This window comes from Pelodiscus sinensis, chromosome 24 (genome assembly GCF_049634645.1).
Source record: "Pelodiscus sinensis isolate JC-2024 chromosome 24, ASM4963464v1, whole genome shotgun sequence".
Classification (NCBI taxonomy): Eukaryota; Metazoa; Chordata; order Testudines; family Trionychidae; genus Pelodiscus; species Pelodiscus sinensis.
In genome coordinates this window covers 15,544,208-15,569,897 of record NC_134734.1, presented here as the reverse complement: position 1 = coordinate 15,569,897, position 25,690 = coordinate 15,544,208, and the positions used below count along the sequence as shown (strand labels likewise).

General features: G+C 46.0%; 1 protein-coding gene across 9 annotated transcripts in view; it reads left to right on the top strand.

Annotated features, from left to right (window-relative positions):
• LOC102450458 (26S proteasome non-ATPase regulatory subunit 4) overlaps positions 1 to 25,690 on the top strand; it is a 69,467-nt gene that overhangs the window by 25,865 nt on the left and 17,912 nt on the right. For 2 of the 9 annotated variants that reach the window (XM_075907811.1, XM_075907812.1), the window contains 13 exons: positions 531 to 683; positions 1,994 to 2,293; positions 3,136 to 3,341; positions 4,055 to 4,138; positions 5,310 to 5,358; positions 5,926 to 6,010; positions 6,310 to 6,447; positions 7,400 to 7,529; positions 8,467 to 8,547; positions 9,334 to 9,405; positions 10,292 to 10,372; positions 11,965 to 12,040; positions 13,138 to 14,564. In XM_075907811.1, coding sequence (XP_075763926.1) covers positions 531 to 683; positions 1,994 to 2,293; positions 3,136 to 3,341; positions 4,055 to 4,138; positions 5,310 to 5,358; positions 5,926 to 6,010; positions 6,310 to 6,447; positions 7,400 to 7,529; positions 8,467 to 8,547; positions 9,334 to 9,405; positions 10,292 to 10,372; positions 11,965 to 12,040; positions 13,138 to 13,140 — 1,458 coding nt within the window. In that variant the 3' untranslated portion in view covers positions 13,141 to 14,564. Of the gene's footprint in view, positions 1 to 530; positions 684 to 1,993; positions 2,294 to 3,135; positions 3,342 to 4,054; positions 4,139 to 5,309; positions 5,359 to 5,925; positions 6,011 to 6,309; positions 6,448 to 7,399; positions 7,530 to 8,466; positions 8,548 to 9,041; positions 9,138 to 9,333; positions 9,768 to 10,291; positions 10,373 to 11,964; positions 12,045 to 13,137; positions 14,565 to 25,690 lie in introns of those variants that run through there. The other 7 variants (XR_012897480.1, XR_012897479.1, XR_012897478.1 and 4 more) reach the window with 7 other exon arrangements.

Genomic DNA, 25,690 nt, shown 5'->3' with positions numbered 1-25,690 from the left:
AGGAAGCTGCTGAGATGTCACATGCTTACAGTGACATCTCCATGCCTACCTGTAATCTCGCCAAACAAAACCTGTTCTAGCACAAAGTTACGGATGACAGATTGCACTGACCTGAGAGCCACAGATTCCAGAGATAGTCCTGCTTGATGCTTCGCCTACTCTGAAAGCTGTGTCATGACTTCCTATGCTAGATCCCTACATGCTTCTAACATCTCCAGTTTATCTAACACAATGAATAGTGTATGTACTCAATTGCGTATTTTTCAGTTTGTGGGCAATATATGATGCAGGTCACTGAAGCGGCTCAAAGTGCTTTGCAGGGGAGGGGGAGGGGGGGGGAGAGAGGGAGAGGGAGAGTGTGTGTGTGTGTGTGTGTGTGTGTGTGTGTGTGTGTGTGTGTGTGTGTAAAATGGCTCCATCTCTACATACTCAGCCGCTCGAGTTGACCCTGCAGTTATAGTATCGATAAAGATGCCTGTGCTTTGTTTCTTGTTTATCTTATGCTTTTGCTTTTTAACTCACCCCCTCAGTACTCACTCTGCAGTGAGCCACTCATTGAGCTCTCGAACTCTGGGGCTAGCGGTTCCCTCTTCTATGTATCCAGTGATGACGAGTTCATCATTAAAACAGTTCAGCACAAAGAAGCAGAGTTCTTGCAAAAGTTGCTGCCAGGTTACTATATGGTAAGTTGCTTGAGTGATCTTTCTGTACAGGTTGTAATGGTGTTTCTCTGCCAGCAGAAAATGGCAACGTTAACTGGCAGGTGACATTCTGTCCAGCAGGTTAACATCTGATCTCAAAGCCATATTTTCAGAGGTGCTAAGCACGCTCGATTCCCATTTGCTGCAAGGATACATGCTCAGTGCCTCTGAAAATCTGGACCTGAGCCCTTTGGTCAACTCCATTTTTGCCTCTGCTGACTAATGCTGATACACCCTCTGGTATGTGACTAATAAAGGCTGCTGGATTTCCTCAGCCAGCACCGGGACATTTGCACCAGGCCTACTCATTTGGATTGTTTTGAAGAGTGCCGGCATCCCTAAAAGGGACCCGCCCGGCATTCAGGCTTGCACTGCTAGATTCTTCATGGTTGAATAGCTGTGTGTGTGTCTGCTCTGTCAGTGTTTGTGTGAGAAGCTCACACCCCGGATATGCAAAGATAGCAAAGCTCCTTATTTCCTTTTCCCCTTCTGGACGTTCTCTTTCATCTCTCAGTGCTGCCCAACAAACACCACTTTGTTGTTTAACTTGAACATGCCTGTATTTCAGGGCCTGAGTGTCTGTCTAAAATGATTAAAATGTAATCGTAAGTAGAATAGTGGGCCCTGTTAGTTCTAGAACAGAATTCAATCCAATCCCAACATATAATATATACACAGCTCCACTAGAGATGGTAAATAGTGCCAGAATCCTTTACTAACTGCCTCTAAGTGGGAATTTGGCCAGGATAATGTCCCTGGGGTTGAAAAGTGCCATGGAATTCTTAATACACGCATTATTTAATACTACTCGTGGCAGTACCAATTCTTTGCCCATAATACTGGACTGGGATACTGGATCAATGCTAGTTTCTGCAACCATCTGGATTTTAGGGGTGTCTCATTCCAGTATGCACCCTCCCTTGTTCCACTTAGCATGAGATCTGGCAAGATCTTAGCTAGAGGAGCGAGTGGAAAACTAAAAGGACTACGCACAAAAATTCCTCCTTTGCCCTGATGGCTGCCACAGATGGGCTCTAGCAGATAAATGTATGGATGAAGGTGCATATTCCTTGTCTACAAAAGCTGCATGTGACACATGCAGAGAAAACATTTCTTATCCTAGAATTATCCATTTATGCCCAAAGTTCATCCATCCCAGATTTGTTGCTTTCCTGATAATCACTTTGGATCCCAGACAGTGTTTTGTGGTTCGGATACGCTAGCAAAGAGCACTGTGAATTTAGGGAGTTGCTTGGACTCTGAAGTTGTGTCTTCTGTCTTTGGGCATTTAGAACTTGAATCAGAATCCTCGGACGCTGCTGCCTAAGTTCTATGGCCTGTACTGTGTGCAGGCCGGAGGGAAGAACATCCGCATTGTAGTGATGAACAACCTGCTGCCCCGCTCTGTGAAAATGCACCTGAAGTATGACTTGAAAGGCTCCACCTATAAGCGTCGAGCATCCCAGAAGGAGCGGGAGAAGGTCTTCCCAACATACAAAGACCTGGATTTTATGCAGGACATCCCTGATGGCCTGTTCCTAGACTCTGACATGTACAATGCTTTGTGCAAAACACTACAGAGAGATTGTTTGGTAAGTGAAGGGTGAGGCAGGCTGAATTGAGGCCTTCCCTGTGGATTAGTTTCGCACCTTTTGAAATGTGCATGCCCCAGGGTAGCTGCAAAGCCATTTATCCTGTTGCGTTTTCTTGTGTTTCTAGAGTCCAGTAACTCTGGGATGCAGTTTTTAAGTGAAAGGTGTGTCTCTGTCTCCAGAAAGACACAGTCCAGGCAGCTGCAATGCAGTTACCCCTCCAAACATTGCCCTCTCTGTACAACTCATTTCTGACCCAGGGGACTTAGCTGCCATGGTCCATTCAATCTTTAGCACCTCAGCCATGTCTCCAGCTACAGAGCTAATGGCTTGGCATTTATGTGGTGATGCCCACTGGGTATGGAACAGACCACAGGCTCCTTTTGCGTGTTCCGACATTTCCAAGTTGAGTAAAATTCAGATCCATAATCTAGAGGGTAAAGTGCTGTCTCCCCTTCCCAGTCCCCTGAACAGTCAAATGTATGTCTCCCACCCAACAATGTCTTACATCTTTTATAGTACCTAAAGGAGTCCTACTTTTTAGGGCAGCTGTGCGCTCCAGTGGCTAGGACACCAGACTGAGAGTCAGAGGACCCAAGATCTGTGCCTGCAACTGATCTGGTATCCAGCCCAGCCCTGCACAAATAATTTTCCCAGTTGCCATGCCTGTAGACGAAAGATACTGATATGTACCTTCTTTTGTAAAGCTGCTCATTGAGATTTGTGGGTGAAAATTACTAAAGGCTATATAGAGGCCGTCCCCTTAGTGTGTGAATAAAACTGGAATAGTTTAACGAATCACTCAACTCTTGTAAATGGTGCTGCATTGGCTTTCTGTCCAGGTTCTACAGAGTTTTAAAATCATGGATTATAGTTTGCTTGTGGCAGTGCATAACATTGATCAGGCTCAGAGAGAGCGTGCAATAATGGATGGGACGTCCCAGTCGGACACGCGGAGGCCAGCTGCCCAGAAAGCTCTCTACTCCACGGCTATGGAGTCGATCCAAGGAGAGGCCCGGCGAGGTGGCACCATAGAGACTGATGACCAGTACGTCTGCGCTGATCTTTCAAATTAAAAAGGCTAGTTCCTTGGGGTAAAATTCAGGGATTGACAAGGAAGGTGTGATTTAGGTACCAAGTCTGGACCACAGAGTCAATGAGTTGTGGCAGGAGTATGAAGTAGGGAACCGAATCTGAGAGGGGGGGTGGGGGGGAGAGAAGGGTTCAGTATTCCTGAGTTCTGGTTTCAGTTCCTTATCTTGAGTAAGTCACTGAAGTCCTCCGTGCCTCTGCTTCCTTGACCAGTGAAAGCAGGATGCTTACCAGCCTCAGGGATTTGTGAGGATTAATATGTCTGTACAACACCTGGAAGTTGAAAAACACACAAACCAGCAGAACCTTAAGTATCCCCTCCACAGATCATAGGAAGTGCTGTAGTGGATCAGACCTGTCTCTAACAGGGGCCAATTGAAATACTCCAGGGTGTTCTTAGGGTTACAGTTATCTATTAACCAACCCACATTTTCAGTAAAATAGACAAATGCACAGAAAGCAGGAATAAACTCTTAGCGTGTTTGGTCATTTACTGACGTAGCATTTAGCTCTGATTTGTCTTCACTGGAGTTTGTTAGCTCAGCAGTAGATGTTCTCTGCATGTTGCCACTTGTTAATCCATTTATCCCCTACAAGGCTGAGTTGTGTAGAGTGAAAATGTTTAGGTCGGGGTAAAGCCTGCATCATGGTTCCTGTTTTGTTTTCTAGAATGGGAGGCATTCCGGCCCGGAATTCCAAGGGAGAGAGACTGCTTTTATATATTGGTATCATTGATGTGCTACAGTCCTACAGGTAAGCATTTTTAAATAGCTGTATGTTGTCAAGGATGGATAAAGTAAACATCCAGTAATAAAATTGGCCCTGTTTGGTTTCATCTGTCTGAGACTGACTCTTTTGCTGAAAACTACAAACAGTGTTTAGTTTTCTTGCCCCATTTCTTCTTTGACATTTTTCATAAACTGAAATCCTTGAATGCTACCCTGGACCTTTATACCTCGTTTATTCAGTTTCAGAGTACAGGCTTGGGCTTACAGGACAGGTTTTTCTTAGACTCGGTGATTATGCTACAGGGAGTGTGCAGGAAGTGGCAAAGAAAAATAGGTGGTAGCTTTAAATTGCGTCTTCCCTTGGGAAGGAAAAATAGCTGTGTGACTTGGCTCAGATGTTTGTAGCGTTCATGTCAAGGTGGTGCATAGGCAGTGGTTGGGGAACAACTTGTATAGTGGAGGTGCTAAGAGCCATTGAACCAAACTGTAAACTCTGTACAATGGGAAACCACTTCAAGTCCGGGAGTGCTGCTGCATCCCCCGCAACTTTAGTTCCAGCACCTATGCGCATAGCTGGGAATTCTAGCTAACTTAAAAAAAAAAAAGTCTAAGGATAAATTAAGAATGTTAAAATGAATTTATTTCTGTAAATGTGTAACTGCTGAAAATTTCAGTGCTTACATGTTTACACACGAGGGGCGGGTGGGAGCCAGTGCTCTCTGGTGCCTCCTTTCGTCTCCTCCGTCCTCAGGCAGGCGGCTCTAAAGGAGTTGATGCTCATGGGGAATCCACTTTTAAGCTGGCAAGAACCAGTCTCTCCCCCCCCCCCTCCCCCCCCCCCCCCCCCGCACTGCAGCTGCTTAAGTCTGGGCGGTTACACGCCTCTGATAATCAGCTAACCAAGCACACAGGTACACGGGTAATATCCCTAGGATTCATGTAAAAAGCTCCCATTAAAAGTCAATGGGCATTATCTCTCTGACTCTTAAAATCTCTCCCCCTAAAACATAAAACTGCTACTGAATGTTTAGATTCTTTTAAGTAGATCTGGAAATTTGGCTTATAACAGAAATGTACCTTTTTCTATCTGTCAGTGTTAAGGAGCCAGATGTCAGCAATGAATGTAATTTACTAACAGAGATTACAAAAGCTTAAGTGTGAAAATTACTGTTCACTGTTTTCAAATCTCACTTCAGATTTGTTAAGAAGTTGGAGCACTCGTGGAAAGCATTGGTGCACGATGGGGTAAGTAGCAAGAATGTTATTCTTGGATTCTTAAATTACCTGACAGCAATACATTTGAACCCTGGTCCTGCAGGTGTCCCTAATGCAGGAACACCCATGGTATGGAGGAAGAAGTAGTTCTGTGTGCTGCCGCTCCCTCCCCCAATCCCAGCTGGGGGAATGGCTGCGCAGTGACATGTTTCTCTGCAGCTTTTCTCTGCTGCTTCTATAGTGGCAGGGGGTGATGCTGGAAGTGGTGGGGGCACACCTTATATTAAAGATACATTTATAAAGAGCAACAAGTGATTGATAATAAATGTACAATCAATTGTTAGTCCATGCTAATAATAGCTTGCTTATAACCAACTGTAATATCTTCAACTGTTGCCTTTAACACATACTACTCATGCTTTCAGTATCTATTAATCACTTTATTAATTGTTTATACATCATTTATAAAGGTGCCTTTAATATTGTGTGACCATATGTGTTCCAAACATTAAGCTGCTCTAAAAGAAATCCATGCTGTCTTAGAATTCTGCTTAGCCCTAGTTAAATATATAACTTTTGTCCCTTTGGTCTTTTCAGGACACTGTATCTGTGCATAGGCCCAGCTTCTATGCAGAGCGGTTTCAACGATTCATGTGCAACACTGCCTTCAAGAAAATACCATGTGAGTATCTCTTCACAGGTGGGATCCGAGGAGGCTGCCGAAGGCAGGAGAGGGTATGAATGGAAGTGTGTTTGATTGGTAGGAAACTTGTGCTGTGTCGGGGTTCCTGCCCCAGAGTCCATGACTGACAACTCCTCTAAGAGAGGGTCTTTCAGCCATCGGCTTTCTTCAGAGAGCAATACTTTATCATTAAATGACAGGCGAAGGTTATGGATGTTGCTATGTAAGATGTTCTGTTTCTTTTTCTGGAAAAAGGTGATATCAAGTAAGACTTTTCTTCCTTTGCCTTTGTCTTTAAGTAAAACTTTCCCCTTCCAAAAAGAGCCGGTCTGGCACAACCGTTCCTCGGAGGACGGGTCAGGGCGGAGTCCCTTCCCAGTCGCATTCATCATGTGAGACTAAAGCACAAGTAACAACCGAAGCAGACGTGGAGCAAGGTTGGTGCCAACACTAGAAAACCCAGATGGCAGGAATTGCTTTCCTTCTTTAAAAAAAACAAAAACAAAAAACAACCACCTGTGAAAAAAGCTCTCTTCAGCCCAGATGTTTCTGAGCAAAGATCTCCGCTGATTAGACTGGGGGGCAATTCAGTACATGCTGTCCAAGTCTGCACGCTTGCTAGAGCATCATCGTTCTGGGATCTCTGGTCTAATTGCAGCTACCCAGGACTCAGATGCAGCCATTAATATATTGTGTAGCTCAAGGGGTGTGGCATTCTGAATTGTCTTCAGATGGCCTAGAGTTGCCAGACTTTCATGCAATGTGTCTTTCAGCCCATTGGGGACCTGCCAATGTAGATTTTGCATTAATAGTGGAACAGTAAAGAGACTTTTCAATACAATGTATACTTAGCTCACTTGCTGCTACAGGAAGTGATTGAGACTAAGAACTATTTTAGCAGGAAGCAAAAAGGAATTGGACACCTAGATGAATTACAACTGGATATTCTTGTTATAAATTCTGGAAGGGATTTTAAACCTCATGCTTTCAAGGTTTAAGATTATCTTTAACTTTTAGTGGTCTGGAGGAGAACTGATGTGGTCAGGAGTGGTTTATCCCGTGTCAGCAGACCTATTACCCCATCCTCTGAAGTATCTAGCACTGGTCCAATCCAGTACAGTAATTCCTATGTGACTAGCCTAAGTGATATTGTTCAAATATAGCATGTTGGTGAAACTTTTAGTATAGCGAAGGTACCACAAAGAGCTGGCTTCACTAAAAATGGAGACTGGGCCATTCCGTTGTGTCATTTCCTGCATGATGTCTTGTATAACATGATGCAGCAGAAGATCTTGGCAAGTGATTAGTTATCGATGCCCATGCCAGGGATGCTATTAATTATGTAGATAATTGAGCTATTTGCTCTGCTCTTCTCTTCCGCACTCCCAGGTTCCCACCTTGGCCGGCCCGATCTCCTTCCCAGAACTCCTCCAGTAGACGAAGCTAACAGTGATTCCATAGCAACAACCTTGTCCACTTCCTCCTTGGGCAGCGGAGGCCTTAACTCTCCAGCAAACAGGTAACTTTACATGAAACACATCGTTGCAGATAGCAGAACTCTCCCATGCAGGCTCCGAGCTTGTCACAGGGCGGATGCCTGATGCTTTCATGGATGTTTCTGCTTTTGGCATGCGTGTCAGACGTACCCATGTCTTTGGGCAATCATCGCATGCCAGACAGGCTTAGTACCATCAGTTACAAATGTGCAAAGGATCATTGTAACACCATTAACATGCAGTGTTGTGTTTGAAGATGAGACAATGTTGCATCCTCTTGCTTTGTAAGGCTGTGAGTCATCTTGGCCTTCCAGCTGCTTGCTGGACCTGTGTAGCAGCTTTGGCTTTTTACTTGATCATTTGAAATCTTTTACAGTAGATGATTTGGAGAAATGTCACTAAAAAAATGACATGCAGGAGAACATGAGTGTAGTAGCAAGCAGGGATGACAGAATTCCTCCCCCCCCCCTTCCCTCCCCCCCCCCCCCCCCCCCCCCGAAATGTTGTGTTTTTGCAGTAGGAATTCTAGGTGCTTAATGCGTCTGAAAATGAGGCCTGAAGAAAATGAGTTTTAAAAGTGCATAGTCTGCTTTAAGGAAGCAACAATAGGAGCCCCTTGAATCTCTTGATTGTTGCAAAAGGGGGTAAGAATGTTTGAGAATTGGGAGGGCTGTAAAGGGGCAGTCTCAGTCGTGGAAGCACACAGCTGCTATGACTGAGGGCAGCATCCATTGACTGCAGAATGTCACCAGCCCAACCCAACATCTAGCTGGTTCAGGACAGAACCAGTGGGCTGGAATTGGATTATAAATGTATAATTTGCCTATCTGCCACATGCTTCTTTGTAGGGATCTTAAACCAGATCTTCTCCTTTTCAATGAAGTCAGCATGTCGGAGGCTTTTTTTTTTTTTTTTTTTTTGCTCACCACTGAGGGTCTCTTTCCTTTGATTTCTGCTTAGGTTAGTGGGAGTGCAAGTTCACAAATCTGAAACCTCACCAAAGGATTTGGCTAGAACAGCTCCTGTCATCTGCTCAAATAGGTGAGGGCGAGGATCATGCTTTGCCTGAAACCTCTTCAGTTCTAAACAGAATTTTGACTTCTGCTGTCTGTAGATGAAATACTTAGAAGCCTCTTTTAGTGGGCCCTGTTGTCCAACGTATCATGTGCCCCTTTACAGTAAGTAGTTGGCATATGGGTAATTCGTATGTAACATAATACCTGTAATGGGGTGTTCATGCCATGATACAAATTGTCTAAGGCTGCTATAGATGGAACAATAAATGCCTTTAAGGCATGTTGTCAGCCTTGCATGACATGATATTCCCTGGGTCCCTTAGATCCTTCGCGATATGGTGTCCTCCTTGTATAACTTTAAAAAAATGAATAGTCCTGTAGCATCTTAGAGACTAACAAAAAATGTAGCTGGTATCTCAGATGAATATTCCCAGCATCCACTGGTCCCTTGATTCTGGAATCCTGTGAACATTTATTGTTGCTTACCTCTTGCACCCACCCATTAATACGCTTTTCCAGTGAAGCAAAGCTACCCATGGAGAAAGCAATTCCTTCCTGACTCCCGCGAGCAATCATGAGATGCAATTACTCCTCTCTAGCCTCCCATAAATACAAGTGAGTTGCTAAAACGGGGGTCTTGGTTTTGTATTCAAATCCCAGGGCGCTGTATTAATAGACTAGAACTGTGGCAATTTCATAAGTATTGTTTACATGGATCTAAACCAGAATATTTCCTTCTCTGTAGAGTCAGCAAGCCTGTGGCTTTGTATTTACCACTCTGTGGAGTTTCACCTTTGTAATCTCTGTGTAGGTCAGTGGGAGTTCAAGTTCATGTGTCTGGAAGCTCTTCAGTTAGAACAATTCTCAGCTTCTGCTCCAATAGGTGAGGGTGAAGACTTAGACAAGGCACTAATTTTCTCTGTACTTGAGTTCTAAACACAAGGGGATGGGCCCCCTATTTGTCAATGACAGGTTAAAAGAACCACCTCAGCTTGTTTTGCAGCACAGTTACTTCCCCTACTGTGGAGTGTTGCTATATGCTGCTGTTACCCATGCGCAGTCTGCACTGAAGACGATGCACCCTTCAGAGCTACGTAAGCAATACCAAGTAACAGTGTGTGCTTACAGCAAATCCTATCTGCCTTTGTGAGGGGTAAAGCCACAGCCCTGGGGCCTGCCACTGTGTGGCTCTCCCTGCACGACTTCCTGTGTGTGGAGTACCCCTGGGCCAACACTGATGACAAAGTAAGTTTGCCATACTGGATCAAGCCATTAAGTCTGGTGTCCTGCCTTTTGCTATAACCAGTACCTGATGTTTCAAAGCAAGCTATTCTGCTGTGCAAGTGGGAAGGAGAATGTCTCCGAGGTGTGGTAATCAGCTCACATGCTGTATCACCTCAAATGGAAAGAGGGATCGGTCCCAAAGAGCGAGCATGGGGCTGAAAATTAGGACTCTCCTGTGCATCTAGACCCAGCTCTGCCACTGACTCAGTTACTGTTTGTAAAGCACGTTGAGATCCCCAAACAGTGCTGCTAACTAAAGTATAAATTACTCGGCCATAGCGTTTGACTGGTGTCATGTGGCAATGAGTTCCATAGGTTGTCATTCCTCATGGTTTTAGATGGGGGATCTCTCTTCATCCTTTTGCTGGATTCTGTGGCACTAAATAAAATGGCCTTAAAATTAGGATATCATTTTTATGTGGGTTATCAGTGTCTGGAATGTTGTATTCACCAGCTGAGGGTCTCTCCTTTTAATCTCTGTGTAGGTCAGTGGGATTGGAAGTTTGCAGCTCAGAAAGCTCAGCAGAGGATGTAGCTAGTTCAACTCTGAGTAACCACTCACATAGGTGAGGCTTAATCTAGTCAGGGAAGATGTGTGGTACCCGCTGTATCCAGATACAAGGACTCCAGTGTCTCCAGTCTGATACATGTGTATGAACAGAAGATTATAGAGCAGAGGCTCTAGCTTTTCAGGGTGACCACTTTATATGCATCAAACATCCTCAGCACTATGTTTTGTACCTTGCCGATGAATGCACATAGCACCAGAGGACAAGGTGTAGCCCATTTGAAACAAACAAGTCCTGGGTCCATTAGCTGCACAGCCGAAGTGCTGTCAACCTCAGAAGCATGTGGCTTTCCTTATACAATCACAGCCCTTTCTTTAAGGCAGTGACTGTAATAAGAATAGCATGTCCTGGCCTATGTAACTCATGGTACCCTGCAAAATCCTTATTTACCACGTTGAATTTTCCCTCTATCTGCTCTATGGATTCTCAACTTCTGGGTCGCAAAGAGGTGTCAGGCGGTCACGTGAACCTTGCCCTTTCTGTATTGCAAGATGGGAGGAATAGGGGTGGCTGGTTTGGAAGCTAATGCATCTCCTTTTCCAGGGTAGTGTCACAGAAGGCAATAGTTGGGATTGCAATGCATAAAAAAATTACAGTGAAAGCAAAGAAACTCTCACTCGTCATGCACCCTGACCCTTTTTGAGGCTAGTTCTGTCAGCCTCTTGAAATATACATGCAGTTTAAAGTATCCCCTTGGTACACTGCTTATTTTATCGTAAATGTTAGGGGATCACAAAATTTTTCCCTTTGAATAAGGGAGTGCCAGTTTTAAAACATTGAGAAACACTGCTCTAGCACTGGCTCTTGAAAACTGTTTCCATATAGGAGTATTTATTTACGTGCCAGCAGTGTGCTAGGGTAGTGGTTTTCAATCTGTGATCCACAGACTAAGGTTTCCATAGGGGTCCGTTCCTCCATTTGAAATGTTGTAAGGGTCCACAAATGAAAGATGGTTGAAAAACCACTGTGCTAAGGAGTCTTCTAAAGAGGAGCCATTGGTTTATCTGAACATAAGCATTTTCATCTAGTGTTTAAGATACACATTTACACAATAAACAGAGCAGTTAACCTGGGGAGGGAAGATGACTGCTCCAACTGTGTAAACACTAAGGATGGAATGTTTGTGGAACGGAAACATGTGACGTAAATTGGCCTCCACTTTGCATTTCCCTACATGAGTCAACACCCAGCGGTGGGCCCCACCTGCTTGCCTGAAACTCTCTTCAGATAGTTCAGGTCTGTGATGAGGGCAGTTCTTGTTTGAGTAAAAATCCCTGCAGTATCCACATAGAATGTGGGTAAGGAACAGCCTACTCTGGCCAGAAAGTCACACATCAGTGAACTCTTGTGGGGCAGGGAGGAGAAAGCTAGATTCCAGACTGGCACAGTCACTTTTGGGTGCAGTTTATTTTTTTTCTGCCAGCTGATGCAGATAGAGTCAGGGACATCTCACAGGAGTCTTAAGAGATGCTTTATACATTCCTTGGATATTATCATGGGCATGTTAGGAAATCCAAAGGGACACAAAGTGTGTTGAAGGCTTATTTAGAAGAAATAGCTTTATAGGTGCCCCTTTTCTGTTTCCCCAGTGGCTTTGCAGGGCCTTCTGTAACAGAACGCTCCTCTGAACTGACAGAACAATTTGAAGATGTGCCAGAAACAGAGGTAAGCTTTGAAAGTGCCTGCATTTCCATAGATGCGAGGAGGGCTCTGTCTGGCTGTCTTAGTCACAGTTTTAAAAAGAGTTTAATTTGTTTTTTAATTGCTGTGTTCCCCTAGAGTGTTGGAAATGTAACAGACTATCTCACTTAATCACTTGGTTCCTTTGATACCTACTGACCCTGGCTGAGACTGAAGCCTCATTGTGCTGCATGCTAGACAGACCTGTCATGAGAGCCATCTCTGCACCAGAGAGCACTAGGAGTAGAAGGCAACGCTGGGGGACAGAGGTGACCAGGCCAAAGCAGGTCTATGGAAAAACAGTCTAGAACCAGGGCTCTTGTACCCTGGTCCAATCCCAGAGCTACTGGGCATTGAAATGTAATTATTCAGGCTAGTTTCCCTGTCTCAGCTGAAAGTGAACCACCAGCATGATTTGGGACATAAAACCACAATCAAGCATAGACGAAACCTATGACTTATATAGACAGCAACTTTAATACAGTGTCTGCCTCGGAGAGGTCAAGAATTGCTAGGCCCTAGAACCTGATGCCCGAAACTATTCAGGGACAGGAACGAATCCTAGGGTACATCTAGACTACAGGCTTTTGCCAACAGATACTGTCGACAGAGGCTTTGTCGACAAAGAGCGTCTAGACTACATCCAGTTCTGTCGACAAAGCAAGGCGCTTTGTCGACATGAGTGTTAGATGCAAAGGACAGTGTAGATGTAATAACGCCTTCTGTCGACAGAGTTCTGTCGACAAAAGACGTTATTCCTCGTAGAATGAGGTTTACTGCCAAGTTCTGTCAACATTATGTCAACAGAATTCGGCGGTAGCATAGATGCAGGTATAGTTTTGTCGAAAAAAGGCCACTTTTGTCAACAATCCCTGTAGTCTAGACACACCCCTACTGTGGTGCTTTAGTGATCACAGAGTGGTAGTGCCTGTTCAGAGGCGAGCTTGTGAAATGCCATTGGGGCTTGAGTGTCTTATTCACCACCACTTAGCAACCCAGCACGTACCTCGAAGGAAGAAATTTGCTCAGACTGCTTTGAAAAAGTCCCTGAATATGCTACCTATTGATTTTTCTCTTTACAGTGAAATAACAGAGGGGCAGTTGTGATGTGAGCAGAAGATTTCTCTCTACTCGTAGAGTTCAACCAACATTCGGCCCCTGGGGCTGATCTTAGAAATCTTACCCGGACAGAATTCATAGAAGCTGGAAGGCTGGGGGATACTTAGTGTCATAGTATTAACAAGGCTGAGTCCAGCGCAACCTCCTCTTCTAAAACACAGCTCTGTGCTGTGGCTGGTTGCATCTAGTTTTTCTGCTGCTGTCCTCTCTCCAAAGGCGGGCAGAAGCAAGACTGCTCATCTCCAAGGAGGAGCAGGAGATCTGCTCCATGCAGGCCAAAGTCCTCTGGAGAAAAAGCTGGATTTGCGGGGGGAGTTGGTTACCTAGGATTGAGGACCTCACAAACCTTGCAAGAACAATGGTCAACTCTGGAGAACACCGGAGGAAATGGACATTGGAGCCTTGTTGGAACAGTTTTCAACAGATCAACATGGTGTTTGGTTTTTATATTAATTTAAGTTTCTTGAGTTCAGTCATATTGTTTGTTTTAGGCTGCGACAATTATATCTATTCTTTTTAATAGTTTTATCAGTGTTCCACCCAAATTGCCCCCCATCAGAGAAGGAGAAGAGGGGAGAGGGCAACTGTTTTTTGGGTCACACGTGAAAGGTATTGATCATGGATGTCTTTTCTGTAAATGAATTGGGGGGTGCAGCAGTCTCAATGCGTTTAAGACATTGCAGCATCATCCTGCGACGGTGACATGGAACAGAGCTGCTCACAAGACTTGGTGCTTTATCACAGTTTGGTGCTTGGAGGATTTTGAATGTGTGATGCTTTCAAGATGTCCAGGAGGTTTTTTGCATTGCTTTGTCCTACTTTAAAAAAACCCTCTAGTCTCTCATCCTCACACAGAATGAGAAGCAACTGAGATTTGGGGAGATCTTTGTGCCTGGCACATTCTTAAGCCTTCAGTGTTTCTTAAGCAAATGGACCAAACCGATCCTGCTTGGTTCCCGCCTTCCCCCAGTATTACGTGCCCTTCTGGGGACACAACTTGTAAAACCTGCATTTTTATAGCTAAATTCCCATTGGATTTATGCTTGGATCTTGCCTCGTGGCATCAGAGTTACCTTTTGCACACACTGCTCTGACTGCCTCCAGAGATTCCCATCGTGCCACTCCATGTAAGTGGCTGCCGGGTCTCTGTGCAGAGCAACAGCTTTTTGGGGTTTTTTGCCTCAACAAAAGTGTGTGTTGCACTCAGATTCCAAGGCTGTGGTGTATTTGAATCAGCTGAAAAGATGCATTGCTGTATTATCTTAGCATTTGCTGTACATAAGACTCTGGCAGTTCTTACCAAGTTATCAGCTGCAGACACGTGTCTAGAAACCTGAGCATATGTTGTACTGATTTTTATTTTCACTAAAGTTTTTTTTAAAAAAGTAAATGAATCTTAGTCTTTCTTCCCCCAAACCAGCAATCCGCCCCCACTTCCTTTTTATAGAGGAAAAAAATAGACATAAAAATTGTTGCCCTTGCACATGCAAGGGTTTTGTACCTATAGCAGGTGTTGCTAATAAAGTCGAAGAACGTAGTGCAGGAGTCTCAAACTCCTGGCCTGTGGGCCAGCCCCAGCTGGTGCAATTGTGCAATCCGGCCCAGAACTGAGGGTGGGGGGCAGTTGTCCATTACCAGTCCCCAAGCCTGGCTGCTTCCTGCCATCTTCCCCATGGCACATGGAGTGAGCATGCAGCTTTGGGTATCACCGGGCCAGGGGAAGGCCTGGCACCGTGCAGCAGCAGCAGTTGCACCCCACACTTCCCGTGGTGGTAGACGCCATGGGAGAAGCGTAGCAAGTGCCGCTGCAAGAAGTGTGGGAGAGGGGTGATTGCTACCACTGCGTGACACCAGCCACAGCCCCCACCACAGATGATCCCCAAAGCCCTGCGGTGCTGTGGGGGGGGGGGGAGGAGACATTTTCAGGAAGAGGCAAGGCATGGGGACCAGTAACAATAGCCCCCTCCTCACTTCCCCTTGGCCATATTGCTGTCACTCTGGATGGGAGTTTGAGACCCCTGATGTAGTGGCTTAGAAGGGGAGGGTTAGTTGATATATCAGGGCTGAATGTTTTGGGTTTTTTCCAATCACACTTGAAGTGGCTGTAGATCAAGCCATTATTATTATTATTATTTTATTTTAAAGAGCCAGATCTTTGAAAGGCAGAGCAGCCTTTCTCACAGAGGCAGCCAGCCAGTGTCCAAATGCAAAGGAGCTTAGTCAAGCTGGAAACTGGGTCTCCGTTCAGTAACATCCAGTTCCTAAGGGCTCTGGAATCTCTTCATCTAGATTAAACTGCAAGTGAAGTCCTGAGGAGACCTGTACCTGAAACAGTATAGTGACAACTGGAAATGACCCTAGTATAATTCCCCCCTTTCTCCACTCTACTTACAGGCTACTCTTCGTATCCTGACGAAACGTCTATATTAGACACACTCTTCTCTTCCCTCCCGACTCTTCTTTCCTCCTGGTTTAAAAAAAAAAAAAAAAGAAGCCAGTTCAGCTTTTTTTAAGATTTAATATTTATGAAGTTGTATTTAAATGTTATATTCTGGGAAGAGTTATTCAGTGTGCTGGAAGTTTAGGGTGGGGGAGGGAGCATGGTGACATTTTTATATCGTAATTATCAGCCTCTGCTTTGTAACGGTTCAACAAAGGCTTCTTGTATTCAAAAAGTGGCAGGTAACTGGTTTAAGGTATTAAAACTGGATTGGTTATTTCCATCAAGAGGGATTTGGTTACCTTGCTAAAGGCTCGGAGAGGGGCCTGTGCGGGGGTAGGGAGGTGTCAGCAGCCTAGATTCTGGTCCCTTATTTAAGCCTCTTGCCATACCTTTATCCCTCCACCGTTGGACTGATCTGCGGGGCAAATGGATCAAGTGCTGCTGATGGTTGGACCTCTTCCCTGCTCAGTCTCTACGCTGACAGCTTAGATGCTACACGGCTGGATCCGCTGCTGCTTCGCCAATCCAGCAGGGAGGATCTGACCTGTAAAGCAAACATCCATATGAACCAGCTTGTGCTGTGTTGTGAATATTGTCATTTTAACCTTGTAACGCATCATTGGCTGTTAAATTGAATATTACAAACAAAGCAGTCTCTTAGCAGCCTGTCCGACGTGGGATAATATCGCTGTGATGGGACATTATAATACACAGTGTGCTACTAAACCCAGAAAGGTGTCTTCTTTTTTTCTCGGGTGGGGTGGGGTGGCTCGGGGAGACTTGGCACTGTACTTAATTCCATCACATTCATACCACTGTCTCCTGGCACGCAGCAACAGAGGTGGTCAGTGTGATAGAGGCTAAGAGCTGAGGAGGGTTTGCAATGATGAACACTGTTATCAGGTCCTCTGATAACATGCCCAATCTTCATAGGTCAGGGTGGTTTGTTGCTCTCTGGGCTCTCCTGTTTAATGTGTGATGCCCACAACCAAATCCCTTCCTCTAGCTGGAGCCTCAACAGTTTCTTCCAGGGACTTACCTAAGACATAGAATTCCTGCTCTCATCCATACAGTGGACAGTATTTGCACATGGTTGTCAGTAGGTTTCAGAATCAACAACCTATTTAGATGACTGAGTCATGTTATATACCTTGACTTTAGCAAGGCTTTTGATACGGTGTCCCACAATATTCTTGCCAGCAAGTTAAGGGATTGTGGATTGGATAAATGGACGGTAAGATGGATAGAAAGATGGCTAGAAGGCTGGGCCCAGCGGGTAGTGATCAATGGCTCGATGTCAGGATGGCGGTCGGTTTCTAGCGGAGTGCCCCAAGGTTCGGTTCTAGGACCGGTTTTGTTCAATATCTTTATTAATGATCTGGATGAGGGGATGGATTGCACCGTCAGCAAGTTTGCGGATGACACTAAGCTGGGGGGAGAGGTAGATACGCTTAAGGGCAGAGGTAGGGTACAGAATGACTTAGACAAATTGGAGGATTGGGCCACAAGAAATCTGATGAGGTTCAACAAAGACAAGTGTAGAGTCCTGCACTTGGGACGGAAGAATCCCAAGCATAGTTACAAGGTTAAGTAGTAGTTCTGCAGAAAATGACCTGGGGGTTACAGTGGATGAGAAGCTAGATATGAGTCAACAGTGCGCCCTTGTAGCCAAGAAGGCTAATGGCATATTAGGTTGCATTAAGAGGAGCATTGCCAGCAGATCCAGAGATGTCATCATTCCCCTTTATTCAGCTTTGGTGAGGCCGCATCTGGAGTATTGTATCCAGTTCTGGGCCCCCCACTACAAAAAGGATGTGGACGCATTGGAGATGGTCCAGCGGAGGGCAACCAAAATGATTAGGGGGCTGGAGCATATGACTTATGAGGAGAGGCTGAGGGACTTGGGTCTGTTTAGTCTGCAGAAGCGAAGAGTGAGGGGGGATTTGATAGCAGCCTTCAACTTCCTGAAGGGAGGTTCCAAAGAGGATGGAGAGAGGCTGTTCTCAGTAGTGACAGATGGCAGAACAAGGAGCAATGGTCTCAAGTTGTGGTGGGAGAGGTCCAGGTTGGATATTAGGAAAAACTATTTCACTAGGAGGGTGGTGAAGCACTGGAATGGGTTACCTAGGGAAGTAGTAGAGTCTCCATCCCTAGAGGTGTTTAAATCTCGGCTTGACAAAGCCCTGGCCGGGTTGATTTAGTTGGAATTGGTCCTGCCTAGAGCAGGGGGCTGGACTTGATGACCTTCTGAGGTCTCTTCCAGTTCTATGATTCTATGATTCATGTCTCTGAAAACTATTGTTTGTCTGCAAGCTCAGAAACAAAGCAACTGTATGGATTCTAAGGCCAGATGCAACCACTGTGGTCATCTAGTCTGATCTCCTGTCCCGCACAGGCCAGAGACCTGCCCCAAGTCATTCCAAGAGTGGATCTTTTAGAAAAACATCTGATCTTTATTTAAAAACTCAGACTATTTCTACACTGCAGGCTTCTTGCGCAAAAAGTTATTGCGCAAGAGCATGTCCACATTGCTATGGATGCTCTTGCGCAAGAAAGCTCTGATGGCCATTCACAGAATGGCCATCAGAGCACTTGTGCTTTTTCCAATGGGGATTTCTTGTGCAAGAAACCCCTGGGGCTCGTCTACTTTGAAGTAGGAATAAGAGCCTCCGGAAAAGGGCGCTTTTTCCGGAGGATCGGGGCCAGTGTAGACGCTCTTTTCCGGCTTTTTTAAAAGCCGGAAAAAAGCGGCAGACATTTTTATTTAAATGCCGCGGGGGATATTTAAATCCCCCGCGCATTTCCCTACTACGACTCATGAAATTTACATGCCCCTTCCGGAAAAGGGGCCAGTGTAGACGTAGCCCTCTTGTCTGACCACATGTGCCTTTTTGTGTAAGAGCTGTTGTGCAAAAAGGCTTATTCCTTGTAGAAAGAGGAATAACTTGCACAAAAAGCCTTGTCTTCTGATAATCTACTGTACTACTTGCGCAAAAACGCGCTTGTAGTGTTGACGCTCAGTGAGGTTTTGTGCGAAAACGACCGTTTTGGGGCAAAAACTCTGCAGTGTAGACGTAGCCTCAGTGATGGAGAATCCATTACATGACTGTTGGTAAATTGTTCAGATGGTTAATCACACCTTATTTCCAATCTGAAAGTGTTTGGTTTCTACGTCCAGCCATTAGATCATGTCAGACTGAGAGCCCATTATCTAATATTGGTTTCCCATGTAGATAATTCTAGGCTGTAATCAAATCTTCCCTCAACCTTCTCTTTAACCTTAATAGAGTCTTTGAGTCTCTTACTATAAGGTATGTTTTCTTCTTCTTTATTCATTCTCAGGGCCCTCTCCAATTTTTCATCATCCCGATTGTGAATTGTGGGCACCAGAACTGCACACAGGATTACACCAGTGACAAATACCAAGATAAAATAATCTCCCTGCTCTTACTCATGATTTCCCTGCTTACACATCCCACTGAAAAGCAGATTGTGAAGGGCCTTGACTTTAAGCAATCTAGCCCCCTTGTGTATCATTCAGTATCAGAGGCAGAAGTTGACCTTCGAATTGGCCCATAAAAGTTTCCATCACCCACTTACGTTTTCAAACAAGCGCCTTTGTGCTTTTTCCCTTTGGCCACTCACGCCTGGGACGAGCCCTGTAAACAGCCACAAATCTTCGGGATTCTCCTCCTCCAGAAAGATTATTAGAATTGGAATTCTTCCAGACATGCATCTGACAAAGTGGGTCTTTGCCCACGAAAGCTTATGCTCCTACACTCCAGTTAGTCTATAAGGTGCCACAGGACTCCTCGTCGCTTTTCCAGAGAAGAGAATTGGCAGTCTTACAAAGAATTACTATTAGGGAAATGGACAAGCAGAGATTGAAAAAGACCAGGACTGTTCAACTTAGAAAAGAGATGACTAAGGTGGGGATATAATGCAGATCTATAAAATGCCCTGGAGAAAGTGAATAGGGCAGTGTTATTTTCCCCTTCCCGTAATGCATGAACCAGAAGTCATCAATGAAATGAACAGTCAGCAGGTTTAAAACACATAAGGAAGAACTTCACGCAATACACAGCCCACTTATGGAACTTCTTGCCAAGGGATGGTTTGAAGGTCAAAAGAATAACTGGGTTATAAAAAAAATTAGGAGGAGCCCTGTAATACCTTAAAGACTAACAGATTTATTGGGGTATCAGCTTTACAGAGGTGGGCATGACATCCCTAGAGGCCAGGATGGTGTTTTCAGGAAGAAACCCAATGCATTGTAGTTTCCTTGGGAAGTCAGTGGTGTCTCAAAGCTAGCTAGAAGTGCTCCTAGGGTACGGCTTGAGGAGAGAGTCCACATAGCCAGACAAAAGGCAATTTTCCCTCTCTTGGTATTCACACCTCATAACTGTTGGGAGTGGGCCACAACCATTCTGACTGAATGGGCCCTGTTAGCACTGGTCCTCCATTTGTGGAGAAATTGGAAAGGGTCCAGAGAAGAGCGACAAGAATGATTAAAGGTTTAGAGAACATGACCTATGAAGCCAGGCTTCATGAACTGGGCTCGTTTAGTTTGGAAAAAAGAAGATTAAGGGGGGACATGATAGCGGTTTTCAAATATCTAAAAGGGTGTCACAAGGAGGAAGGAGAAAATTTGTTCCTCTTGGTTTCTGAGGACAGGACAAGGAGTAATGGGCTTAAAGTGCAGCAGGGGAGGGTTAGATTGGACATTAGGAAAAAATTCCTAACTGTCAGGGTGGTCAAATATTGGAATAAATTGCCAAGGGAGGTGGTGGAATCTCCCTCTCTGGAGATATTTAAGAACAGGTTAGATAGGCATCTGTCAGGGATGGTGTAGGTGGAGCTTGGTCCTGCCTTGAGGGCGGGGGGCTGGACTCGATGACCTCTTGAGGTCCCTTCCAGTCCTATTATTCTATGATTCTATGATAAGGTAACCAACCCTCTTCTTTTCATGTGCTAGTCTATTTCTGTCTGCCTCAGTAATTTCCACTCCATGCTTCTGATGAAGTGTGATTTTTTCCCACACATCCTATGCCCAAATAAATCACAGGACTCCAGGTTTTTGTGGATACTGACTAAAATGGCTGCCCCCGAGACTTTTTAAAAAAATCAGGAAGTTCCTGGAGGATAGGTTCATCCGTGGCTATTTGCCAAAACAGCCAGGGATACAGCCCCATGTTCTGATGGGTGTTTCTGAACCTCTTAAATGCCAGCAGATGGGACTTTGGGGATGGATCACTCAGTGATTGCCTTGTTCTGTTCATTCCCTATGAAGCTTCTGGCACCAGCTATGCTCAGAAGACAGGCCAGATGTACCAAAGATCTGACCCAGTATGGCCGTTCTTATGTTCTGCATCCTACTTAAAGCTCCCCTTTGCCATAAGGCCTATAAAAACACGGACAACAGTTTGGCTGCTGGTGGGCAAAGCCTGTCATGCTGACCGTCTGGTCTCACTGTTTTGCTCGTCTCACGCTCTATATCCAGCTATTGTCTTTTTGCCCAGACTGGAAGCTTTTAGGGGCAGGGATTGTCTTTGTTTGGTGTCTGTTCAGTGCCTCACTGTGGTTCTTGAGCACAAGCGTATTTTCCAGATGGAGACATGGACGCCCAGGGTATGTCTACATTGCACGGCTATTTTGAAATAAGCTATTCCGGAATAGTTATTCCAAAATAGCTTATTTCGAAATAGCGCGTCTACACTACAGGGAAGCCTCAAAATTAGTCTGTCAGGCTTCCCTAATGTAGACGCGCTACCTCGATTTAGAGCCCCAAGAGGCACTGGAGAGGTGCTATTTCAAAATAGCAGTGGAGCATCTACACAGGCCTTATCTCAAAATAGCAATTTCGGACAGGCGTTATGCCTCGTCGAATGAGGCTTACAGATTTCGGAATGAGCCGTCTGTTATTTCAAAATTATTCCAAAATAGCAGAACGGCTGTGTAGACACTCGCAATGTTATTTTGAAATAACTCTAGTTATCTTGAAATAACGGTGCAGTGTAGACGCACCCCCAGAGAGCTGAAACTACCTGCTCTTGGTGTCAAGTATCAGAGGGGTAGCCGTGTTAGTCTGAATCTGCAAAAGCGGCGAGGAGTCCTGTGGCACCTTATAGACTAAATGAAGTGTAGGAGCATAAGCTTTCGTGGGCAAAGACCCACTTCGTATGCATCTGACGAAGTGGGTCTTTGCCCACGAAAGCTTATGCTCCTACACTTCAGTTAGTCTCTAAGGTGCCACAGGACTCCTCGCCGCTTCTGCTCTTGGTAACACTAGGAAAAAATCAGTGGCCAAACTGGGGAGAGCGCGCAGTCCCAGAGCGTGCTCTAAGAACTAGACAGACAACAGAGCCATTCTTGGAAAATCACCGCACTCTCTGCAGCCAAGGATACACTGCAGCCCTTCGAAGAAAGACATCAGGTCCAAGCGTAGTTGTAAGGAAGGAGAAAAAAGGGAAGTCACACTGTAGCTGAACTCTGCTGAACATCAAACCGGCCTGGCTAGAGCATACTAGGTTTTTATGCGCGCTCTGCCTGCTTTGCTCTGCTGCCTGCTGAGCGTAGCAGAATGCAGGCCCTTTGGCTCGCATTTCCCCTCCAGCTATTATTTTTTATTGGTCTGGCACAGCAGCTCCCGACCTTCCTTGGTTCGCATACCACCCTCTTAAAAATAGTCTGTGACGTGAATGGAGTATCAAGCTCCTGTACCCCCATGGTGTACACAGCACCATTAGGGGCAGCCCTGGATAGCAGAAGAGAACTGGGAGGGGGCCTGCCTGGATCAGCTCTCTTGCTTTCAGGGTTGAGTGCAGCCCCTGCCAACGACCTACTGACGGGTGGCCAGAGACATGGTCTGTTTGAATGATGGCACCTCTTGTGGTGGAAAACCCAGGTTTTCAAAGGGATTTTGCCTTCTCCATAAACGACAAGTAGTCCTGTGGCACCTGAGAGACTAACAAAATATAGAAAGATAGTATCATGAGCTTTCATGGGTAAAACCCACAGCCAGTCTCCCCTGACTCAAGTTTTGTCCCAAAAGATCATGATCCTGTATATACTTTTGTTAGTGTCTAAGGCTATGTCTAGAGAGCAGGCTTCTTTCAGAAGAAGCTTTTCTGGAAGAGATCTTCCGAAAAAACGTCTTCCCAAAGAGAGCGTCTACACAGCAAAAGCTGGTTGTTTTTAAAGTTACAGACTAACCCGGCTACCCCTCTGTGCCGCCTGCATGTGACTGTCTGTGCACTCCTAGGCTATATCTACCCTGGTGCGATCTTGTGCCAGAGCTATGCAAATGAGGCTAAGCGTGGAATTTCGCTGAGCCTCCTTTGCATATCTAATTTTGCGGAAGAGGCTCTTGCACAAGAAGGAGCTGGCCACACTGCCCCTTCTTGCGCAAGAAACACCCTCTCGCGCAATGCTGTTATGCTGATTATTTTCAGGAATAGCAGCATTGTGCAAGAGGGTTTTTCTTGCGCAAGAAGGGGCAGTGTAGACAGCTCCTTCTGGCGCAAGAGCCTCTTCCGCAAAAATGGCGGCTCATTAGATATGCAAATGAGGCTCGGCGATATTCCACGCTTAGCTTCATTTGCATAGCTCTGGCGCAAGATCGCGCCAGTGTAGACATAGCTCTAGGGTGTGAGACCATCTTGCCTTTAACAGCCTCTCGCTGGAGCGCCTTCCATCCAGAATTACAGAGCTCGCCCTGGGAAAGGGGATTCTGATGAAATCAAAATGCTTCTGCGCGTCCCTATCAAGTCAACGTGCCTCGGAATGTAGCAACCACTGTGCACCAGGGAATCATTTTTTCAGTACAGGGGGAGGGCTTGACACATCTGGAATGTGAGCGACCCAGCTGGGTCAGAGAGGGGAAAATATTGTTATTACGCAGAGGGTCAGGACCTCATTTTGCTGCAGGCTGTACAAAGCTACAGTCCCTGCACTAACCTGCTCACAATCCAAGGGCTAGATCCTCTAACTGGTTCTGTGCAGAGCCCCTGCTGCAAGTGACAGCACATGGTGCTGGGATGACAGCTCCATTTCCATAGCTCTGTACACACTTGCCTCGGAGTGGCTAGAGCATTCGCCTGGGCCTTGGGAGACCTAGGCTCTGGTGGTCCCAGCTCCACTCTTAGCCTGCTGGGTGACCTTGAGCGAATCGCTTCCCCGCTCTGGAAGTGACTCTCTTTGCCTCAGTGTCTGCCTGTAAAATGGGAATAAGGATACTGACCTCCATGGTAAAGGGTTTTGAGAGCTGATGAAAAGCACTTGCCGTTATTTTACTTTTAATATTACAATAGCAGCTAAGAGGCCCTGAGTGGACATCAGGACCCTCCCCCATTGTGGTAGGTGCTGTACATGCACTAAGAGCAGGTCTACAGCTAAAATGCTGCACCAGTGCAGCTGCACCACTATTGTGCCTTAGTGAGGACACGCTCTGTGGATGGGAGAGAGCTCTCCCATTGGCACGGTTAATCCACCTGCACCAGAGGCCAGAGCTGTGTCAGTGGCAGAGCTCCTATCAACATGGTGCTGTCAACACCGTGCACACAGGTCCCATCAACACACGATGCTGTCTACACCGTGCATGACATGGTTGCATGGCGTAGTTGTACCAAAATGATTCTGGAGCGTAGAGCCAGGCATACTGAGAGCTCAGGCGATCCAGACAAACAAGGCAATGGGTGGGAAGGGAAACAAACAGGTGAAGTGACTCACTCATACTCACAGCAGGTCAGCCAGGAATAGAAGAACCCAGATCTCCTGGCTCCCAGTCCAGTGCCCTACCAAACTGGATCACATTATTACAGAGCGGGGTGGGGAACCTAAGGCCCCCGGCTTCCATGGATCTGGCCCCCCAAGGCTTGGGGCTTCCTCCCAGCATTGAGGAGCCCATGCTGACGCTCCAGCCCCCTCTTCTCCAGCTACCCCTCCCCATGGGGATGGAGCGCCAGTGCTGGCTCCCTGCTGCGGGGGAAGGAGCCCTGAGCCTTGCAGGCTGGAGCCAGACAAGCCAGAGCCAGATCCAATCCAGGGGCTCTACCTGATGTTGGTGGGGGAAGCAGCTCCATGCACTGCCCTAGTCCTGGCCCCCCTAGGCTCTGCTGCACAAGGGGGATATGGGGAGTGTCCTTCTGCTTCTCAGTCAGAAGCCATGGCAGTGAGGTGGTGTGCTGTGCTTTGCTTTGGCTTCTCACTTTTGTGCAGCCCCACAGAAAAATCAGTGGGTCAGTGGTCCCCAGACCCAAAAAGGTTCCCACCCCTGTTATAGATGGACAAAGTATGTTCAAATAACAAAGCTCATTGTTTTGTTCCTGGAGCTGACTTTAAACACGGACTAGAGAGATCATCACAAGCTGCTCACACAGCAGGAACCCCTGAACAAAATGTGCCGGGGCCCCAGCCCTGAACTGTACCATCTAAACCTCAAGTCCACCCTTAAAAAGTGACTCATGCTTCTTCCAGAGAAACACAAGTACCTGCTCCCTCCTCTTGAGCTGGTGGTACAGTGACCCCCACTGGCCAAATGTGGTCAGGTCATTGCTCTTGCTTTTAAATCCATTAACAAAAGTGTCTCCTATTTTTGTTTACACTGTAAGGCTCGGTCTACACTGCGGCTGTGTCTACACTGGGCCACTTATTCCGGAAAATCAGCCGCTTTTCCGGAATAAGCTGCGAGCTGTCTACACTGGCCCTTGAATTTCCGGAAAAGCAACGACGCTCTACTGTACAAAATCAGCCGCTATTCCGGAAAAACTATTCTGCTCCCGCTCGGTCATAAGTCCTTATTCCGGAACACTGTTCCGGAAAAGGGCCAGTGTAGACAGCCCAGTAGTCTTTTCCGGAAAAGCGCGTCTACATTGGCCACAGACGCTTTTTCGGAAAAAGGGCTTTTCCAGAAAAGCAACCTGCCAATGTAGATGCTCCTTTTCCAGAAAAACTGAAAAAGGAATAGTATTCCGTTTTAAGCAGTTCCGGAAATTCATGCCAGTGTAGACACAGCCTGCAGGTATTCGTCAGCAGAGAGTATGCTAATGAAGCGCTCATTAGCATTTTTCAGGCTG